Here is an 8,469-nt window from a genome sequence, read left to right as displayed (position 1 = left end):
TTATAGAAATATAGGGTTGACTTCGAAGAGACCTTTACACCTACTGTTAGACATGATACTCTCCGAGTATTCATGGCAGTAGTGTGTGAGAGAGATCTCGAGATGCACCTAGTAGATGTGAATAATGCTTTTACCCAAAGTAGCCTCCTTGAAGACATCTACATAATCCCACCCCTAGGAGTTGAAGCACCTCTAAACATAGTGTTTAAGGTCCTACGAAGCCTTTATAGGCTTAAGCAAGCAGCTAGAGACTAGAACAAGCTCTGTGTTGCGAAGCTAGAGAAGATTGGATTTACCTAGTCCTAGGTAGATCCATGCCTACTTGTCTATACGGATAGAGACCTTATAGTCCTTACCTATGTAGATGACATACCTATTGTAGCTCCGAAGCTGTCAGATGTTCAGTGGTTTAAGGCTGAGCTTGGAAAAGTGTTTAAGATTAAAGATCTTAGTGAACCTACGAAGATCCTTGGAATGAGGATTACAAGAGACAGGTCCTAAGGCACTTTAAAGCTTGATCAAGGACACTATGTCCACGCTAACTTAGCCAAGATAAACATGGCTAGAGAGAAGGCTACGCCAACCTACTCACCTATAGAGAGCTACGAGCACTTAGTGCCTACGGCACCTATGGATGAGAGGTGCAACAAACAGGATTACCAGAGCCACAATGGTACCTGGATGTGGCCAATGACAATGACAAGGCCAGACTTAGCATTCCCCCTTGGAAGAATTAGCTCATATGTTGCTGATCCCTCGCAGCAGCATATGAAGGCTTTGAAGAAGCTCTCCCGATACCTGCGGTCGTACCCAGACCTAGGTCTTATGTATAGAAAGGGAGGGGGCAATCTCCAGGGATACTCGGACTCTGACTACGCCATGGACAAAGTGGATAGAGTCTCAATTCTGGGATACGTGTGGTTCCTTTATGGATCACCTGTGTCCTGGATGAGTAGGAAGCAGAAGTCTGTTGCAACATCAACAATGGAAGCTGAGTTCATGGCTATGAACGCAGCCGCAAAGCAGTCACAATTTCTTGCTGCTGTCCTCAGGGAAATGGGGTGCCCAGAACTGGTGGGAAAGAGCTCTTTCCAGCCGAGTGTAAGGGCAAGCAGGGGCACTGTTGACGAGCTAAGGCCAGTCAAGCTCATAGGTGACAACCAAGCCGCTTTGACACTTGTCAAAGATGCCCATGTGCATGAAAGGTCAAAGCATATTGATGTTGCATATAACTATGTCAGACATCTCTGGTGGCAGAAGAAGATTGCAGTGGACTACTGCCATACAAAGGACATGGCTGCTGATGGGTTAACAAAGCCCCTCAATGGCCAGCAGTTCCAAAACTTTGTGAGGCAGCTCCAGCTTGCGTAAAGGGATTGTAGGAGACCATGTGGCCTGAGTGGGAGTGTTGAGAACATACAGGCCGCAGGACAAGCATGTGGGTGTGGGTGTGTCATGTGACGAGATCACGTGATTAGGGTTTGCCAGCCCATGGGCTAGCACACATCCGGACACCTAGCATCTACCTACACCAACACCGGCGATACTGTATGTAGATACACGCTATCCCATTGGGTCCTTCTTCGTCTTTTGTGTGATCCGCCGTCTTCCACTGCTGCGCAACTCGTACCTGTTTAACAGTTACAATCCTTAGAGCCCTTCGGATCTGGTCTGTATTCGAAGCCCTCCTCTTTTCTAAACGCGTAGTAGTAATCGGTCAATTCCTTCTCGCTAGAGAACGTGTCTTCTCGCGGTATAGGACTATCTAGCACCGGCTTTATAATGAACGCGTGCTTCTGAGGCCGTAGTGATATAGAGCGTGTCGAATATTGAGGTCGTATAAAGGTGTGAGAGGTGATAGACCGCGTTCTTCGACGCCTACGCGCATCTGAGTCGGAGCGGTCAAAACAAGGTGTTTCTAGTAGTATAGGCGGTTCGGCGGCGGCGGTGAGGTCGATAGCAGGTGGCTGTGATGCTAACAACACCGTCTCGTAATCGTCCATGTCGCTATTGAGGTGGTAGTGTTGCAATGGATGAGATTAGGCTTGAGAAAGTACGAAAAATGAGGTCCTAGGAGGGCGGATTTCGAGATCACCTCCTAGTGCCGCTACGAGCCCACAACAACCTAACAACGCGATTAGACGCGATAACATTAGCTTGAATTGATGCGATATTGAATGCCATTTGATACATGAGCCTATATGGCTATATCTGAAGTGTGGGTATTGCTGGGGGAAAGGCGGCGATCTGGGGGGAACGGAAGTATCGAGGTCGATCCGCCCTCGATCGCATTGCGCGCGTCCCAGGGATAAACGAAATGTCCGAATCGCCGTCCTCTACCACTGTGGCCGCCCTCTCGTTCAGGGCCCCAGCTCGTCTGGCTTGTACCTCACGCCCAATGGAGGAAACGTGCATTGTCTCGTTCCCTCTTCGCGGACCCGGCCATATGCCGTCGTTTAACGCGTTCGCTTTCGCGCAATCGCTACCCGTTCTTCTAGTGCCCAGATGCGTGGCGTCTGCCTGCATCAAAGGAGCACACCACCACACCTCCCCTCGTCATGATTCATCCTTGATACATCAATCTCGCTTGTCTCTTCGGTGTCCGGCATCTGTTTCTTTCCTTCATGTCGCACATGGGCGATGGCACCTAAGGTCGACGAGAAAGCTTTCGCGACGGCGGCAGCCGCGACCAACACCCCGGTCCAGCCAACAACAGACCAGGTGATCGATGTCAATGCCAAAGCCTATTCCGATGGCAAGGAGCACCCTGGATCCGACAGTGAAGACAACGAGGACCACAAAGTCGATAGCGACGGGAAGAAAGAAGCCAAAGGCAGCCTGAAAGATTATGCCCGCATCTTCAAGTTCTGCGATCGCCTCGATGCGACGCTGTACATTATCGCCATCGGTGGTTCCATCGCATCTGGAGCAGCCCTACCCTTGATGACCCTTGTCTTCGGCCAGTTCACGACAGATTTCAACAACTTCACCGCCGGCAGGACGAGTGCAGATGCATTTCGAGACCGCGTCGACAGCTTTGTGCTATGGTTCATATGGCTATTCATCGCCAGGCTAGGCCTGGCCTATATGGTGAATGTGCTTGTAAGCATTGCAGCAATCCGGACAACACGAACGTTGCGAAAAGCATTCCTCGAAAGCACACTACGGCAAGAGGTATGGCACTTCGACGAGCTGGGTCTTGGAAACGCCGTGTCCATCAATACGAACGGCAATCGCATCAATCAAGGCATCGCTGAGAAGTTGACCTCCGCTGTCCAAGGCTTCTCGCTGTTCTTCTCGTCCTTCATCATTGCGATAGCGGTACAATGGAAGCTGGCCTTGATCGCAATGAGCATTCTACCTGTTCTGCTTGGGACAATCGCCGGTATCATTGGCATTGACGTCAAGATCGAGGCTAGGATCATGCGGTTCTATTCGACAGGAGCTGCTTTAGCTCAAGATGCCATCAGCTCAATCCGCACGATCCATGCTTTCGGTGCTCAGGACAAGATCGTCGCCAAATACGACGAGTTTCTGAAGGATGCACACAAGATCGGCAAGAAGAAGTCACCTCTGTACGGAATTCTGTTCTCTACAGAGACTTTCCTAGTCATGAGCGCCACAGCCCTGTCCTTCTGGCAGGGCTATCGGATGTTTCGCAGCGAGGAGATCACCAGCGTCGGTACTGTCTTCACAGTCGTGCTTTCAATCTCGATCGGTACGACATCAATGCAGGCTATCCTGCCTGCTCAGCAAGCAATAGCCAACGCTTCATCAGCAGCGTCAGAGCTTTTGTCCGTCATCGACAAGGAGTCACTACTTGACCCACTGTCGCCGGACGGTCTTCAGCCCAACGAATGTGCCGGTGACATTCAGATCCGCAACCTGTCCTTTGCATATCCATCGAGACCACAGGCCAAGGTCTTGAGAGACTTGACTTTGTCCATCCCAGCAGGAAAGACTACCGCTCTGGTCGGTCCGTCTGGTTGTGGAAAGAGCACGCTCGTGGGCCTGCTCGAACGATGGTATCAGCCAACATCGGGCTCAATCCAGCTTGATGGCACTGAGGTGTCAGACTACAACACCAAATGGCTAAGGAGCAGCATACGGCTTGTTCAGCAAGAGCCAGTTCTGTTCAGAGGCACGGTCTTTCAGAATGTGGCGAAAGGCTTTGTCGGCGCTCAGCTTGAGCTTCCACAAGAGAAGCAGCTGGAGCTGGTCAAGGAAGCCTGTCGTCAAAGCAACGCACATGACTTCATCATGGAACTACCAGAAGGATACGACACTCAAGTTGGCGAACGTGCTTCCATGTTATCGGGAGGTCAGCGTCAGCGAGTGGCCATTGCTCGTTCAATCATCTCCGAGCCCAGAGTTCTGCTGCTTGACGAGGCTACATCTGCACTGGACCCGACTGCAGAGAGAGTGGTCCAATCTGCGCTCAATCGCGTCTCAAAAGACAAGACGACACTTATTATTGCCCACAAATTGGCAACTGTGAAAGCGGCTGACAATATCGCCGTCATGCAGCAAGGTGTTGTGATAGAGCAAGGCACCCACAAAGAGCTCGTCGACCGAGATGGATTATACGCCAGCATGGTCCGCGCCCAAGATCTGAACACCGAAGCGGGCGAGGCCGAAATCATGGACGAGGACGATGAAAAGAAGCTGGAGCCTACTGTGAGTCTGCAAGGAACAAAGTCTACAGTAGGCAGCACGAAAGCCGAGAAGGAGATTGAGACGCTCACAGCAGGCACCCTCAACTACTCCCTCATCAAGTGCATTTGGATCATGTTCGCCGAGAACAGGGAACTCTACTGGTGTTATGGTCTCTCCGCGGTTGGCTGTTTGATCGGTGGAGGAACATACCCAGCACAAGCCATCCTCTTCTCACGACTCATCAAAGTCTTCGTCATACCTGATCCGAATCGAGCACAGCAGCAGGCGGATTTGTTTGCGCTAATGTTCTTCGTCCTCGCTCTCGCGAACTTTGCTGCTTACTTTGCTATCGGCTGGTGCTGCAACACGATCGGGCAAGTTGTGACGCATCGCTACAGGAAGGAAATGCTGGACCATATCCTCAACTTCGATCAGGACTTCTTCGACCGACCGGAAAACTCCTCTGGGTCTCTGGCTTCGAAGCTGACATCGGTGCCGACTTCGTTGATGGAACTCATCTCTGCGAACGTCATGCTGATGTTCATTGTGATTGTCAATGTGGTGGCATCGAGCGTGCTGGGTATCGCTTTTGGATGGAAGCTCGGTCTTGTTGTGGTATTTGGTGGTCTTCCCGTCCTCATCGGCTCCGGCTTCATCAGGATCCGAATGGACCAAAAGCTGGAGAAGGACTCTGGCGAACGCTTCGCCGATAGTGCTGGACTCGCTACTGAGGCTGTCACATCAATCAAGACAATTTCTTCCCTGACTTTGGAGAGTGAGATCATGAAGGAGTACGCCCAAGCTATGGATGGTATTGTTGCATCCTCGACAAGAGGCTTCCTCATCACCCTTGTGCCATACGCACTTTCACAATCTCTCGAATTCCTGGTTCTCGCCCTGGGCTTCTGGTACGGTTCTCGTCTCATCGCAAGCCGCGAGTACACGACAACACAGTTCTTCGTAGTCTTCATTGCTGTCGTGTTTGGAGGCCAAGCAGCCGGCCAATTCTTTGGATACACGACCTCAATTACGAAGGCAAAGCTTGCTGCCAACTATATCCTATGGCTGCGTACAGTCGTCCCCAAGATTGGCGAGACGCCTGAGAACGACGACAGGGGCCCATCAGAGGGACCGATCGAGTTCGACGATGTTGAGTTCAGATACATCCAGCGCCATGCTTCAAGAGTGCTGCGAGGCATCAGCATGAAGGTAAGCATACCAGTGTCAAGCAACTTCATCACTCCACTAACATCCCGCACAGATCAAACCAGGCACATACGCAGCATTCGTCGGCCCCTCAGGCTGCGGCAAATCCACCCTCGTAGCCCTCCTCGAACGCTTCTACGACCCTACCTCCGGTCGCCTCAACCTCAACGAAGAAGACGTCCGCAACATGTCGCCCAAGCTCTACCGCGGCTACATGTCCCTAGTTCAACAAGAACCTCCCCTCTACCAAGGAAGTGTTCGTGAGAACATCTCCATCGGCCTCTCCTACGATCCCACCGACGAGGAGGTAGAGACGGCATGTCGGCAGTCGAATGCCCTAGACTTCATCACATCGCTCCCTGAGGGGTTGAACACTTCGTGTGGAAGTAAGGGTGGTCAGTTTAGTGGTGGACAGAAACAGAGGATCGCTGTTGCTCGTGCTCTGATCCGCAAACCTCGGTTACTACTGCTGGATGAAGCCACTAGTGCGCTCGATACACAGAGTGAGCGAGTCGTGCAGAAAGCACTGGATGAGGCTGCGAGCTCGAGGACGACGATCGCGGTGGCACATCGGTTGAGTACGATACGGCATGCGAATGTGATTTTCGTCGTTGCGAATGGAAGTATTGCGGAGATGGGGACGCATGAGGAGTTGCAGGCTTTGAGGGGGCGGTATTATGCTATGTGTTTGGCGCAGAGTTTGGATCAGGCTTGAGTGTGTTGTACGATAGAGGTGTGGGAGTATGGGAGGGATATACCACTCTGCTATTATGGACAGATTACAGGCTGGATATGCGTTGTATGTTGGCTGTCGGTCGGGAAAGCTTCAAGCCGGACGGACTACATCGATTGTTGAATTTGCTCAAAGACGGTAAGAAGATCGGTCATAAGCATAGAAATGGCTTTCGTGAGGAAGATGGTATGCAATGCATCGTGTATAGTGCTCTGCTGCGTGCCATCAATATTTGATTGGTGTTCGTGCCCGGCATTCATGGAGAGCTCCAGCTGGGAGCTGTGATGCCATTGAGCAGCCACTATCTTGGCATCCTTCTCCTTCCGATGTGCAGCTTCACCCAAACATCTTGATCACCACAAACACTCTCCACTCTACCCTCTCCTTCTGGTTCAACAGGTCAACCGACCGCCCTTACACCTCGTCCACACCGCGAATCCAGCGACGAGCCACCACAATGTTCCGCAACGGCGCAACACGGAGTCTCCTCCGCTCCCTCAACACCCAAGCAACCCTCCGCACGTCGAGTCCTGCCTTCCGACCACAGCTCAAGTCGCAGCTATGCACCTTCGCCAAGAGGCCGCAGACGGTCGCTATGGGCAAGCCAATGGCTCTTCAGCTCATGCGCGCACAGTACGCGACGCTGGAGAACCCAATGGACAAGATCAACAAGAAGGCCGAGGAGAAGATTGGGCAGAAGGTGCTGCCAGCTGATCCGGAGACTGTCAGCTTGAGCTCTTCCACACATCCCATCAACAGTGAAATCGGTACCGAGGAGGCGGAGAAGGATACGGATATGATGGCTGGTGTCAGGTCGGATATGGTGAGGAGAGGCTCAAACATGGCAGGAAGATGGGAATGCTGATAGATGCACAGCAAACGATCCGCGAGACTTTCAGCTTGGAGGAGGTTCCACGCCAAGCCTACTACATTGGTCTTGCTGGCGTGTTGCCTTATGTTGCGACCTCGGCCAGCACCATCTACTGCGCCTGGGAGATCAACCACGCGGCTGCTCACGGTGTGGGTTTCGCTATGAGCGGCAAGACTGCTGAGCTGCTGCTTCACATTTTGGAGCCTCTGCAAGTTGGCTACGGTGCTGCTGTAAGCCTGTCTCCAACCATTGTGGCTTACGCTTGCTGATGTACTTTCAGATCATCTCCTTCCTCGGCGCCATCCACTGGGGCCTTGAGTTCGCCCGGTACGGCGGTGTACAAGGCTACCCACGCTACTCGATCGGTGTCTTCGCCACAGCTCTCGCCTGGCCCACCATCATGCTCCCAGTCGAATACGCTCTCATTTCGCAATTCCTGATCTTCAACTTCCTCTACTACACCGATTCCCGCGCCAGCAAGACCGGCTGGGCACCACACTGGTACGGCGTCTACCGCTTCGTCCTGACCTTCATCGTCGGCGCCAGCATTGTCGCTTCTCTGATCGGACGTGGACAGATCCAGGGCGAGATCGGACACTCTTCTGGACCAGCACAGCGCGTGAGGGAGTTGCGCCAGCACCAGGCGGAGGAGGCGCAGAATGAGGAGGAGCAGAGGAGGAAGTATCTAGCGGAGAAGGAGGATGAGGATGATGAGTAGGGGACATGTCAGCAGCACCTCGCTTGCCCGGGTACGTTTCTCTCTATTTGCTGAAAGGCTGGAGTGGGACGTGGGACCAGATGATATTGCTTTGAGGATCCAGAAACACGCGCGGCATCGTTGGAGACCGGCGTCTTATATGTATGTATACGATCGAAAAGGAGATTGATATGTTCGTCAGTACATATTGATCTGATATTTCCCCCTCGCCGCTTTGCTTCGATCATCAACGCTGAACGAATCATAGACTGTCGAGATGCAATGATGATCTTCTTACTGAACCAA

General features: G+C 52.3%; 2 protein-coding genes across 2 annotated transcripts; both read left to right on the top strand.

Annotated features, from left to right (window-relative positions):
* Window positions 1–2,640: 2,640 nt before the first annotated feature.
* On the top strand, window positions 2,641–6,577 carry CLAFUR5_05431 (ABC multidrug transporter atrC; the record flags this gene model as incomplete). The annotated part of the gene is made up of 2 exons (XM_047904579.1): window positions 2,641–5,865; window positions 5,918–6,577. 2 exons carry the CDS (start codon window positions 2,641–2,643, stop codon window positions 6,575–6,577), a joined length of 3,885 nt encoding a protein of 1,294 aa, XP_047762170.1.
* A 475-nt stretch (window positions 6,578–7,052) lies between these two features.
* CLAFUR5_05430 (uncharacterized protein) lies at window positions 7,053–8,184 on the top strand (the record flags this gene model as incomplete). Its single annotated transcript, XM_047904578.1, has 3 exons — window positions 7,053–7,418; window positions 7,472–7,696; window positions 7,747–8,184. 3 exons carry the CDS (start codon window positions 7,053–7,055, stop codon window positions 8,182–8,184), a joined length of 1,029 nt encoding a protein of 342 aa, XP_047762169.1.
* Window positions 8,185–8,469: the final 285 nt, after the last annotated feature.

The sequence above is a fragment of the Fulvia fulva genome, chromosome 5 (assembly GCF_020509005.1).
Source record: "Fulvia fulva chromosome 5, complete sequence".
NCBI lineage: Eukaryota > Fungi > Ascomycota > Dothideomycetes > Mycosphaerellales > Mycosphaerellaceae > Fulvia > Fulvia fulva.
This window is presented reverse-complemented; position numbering and strand designations above follow the sequence as displayed.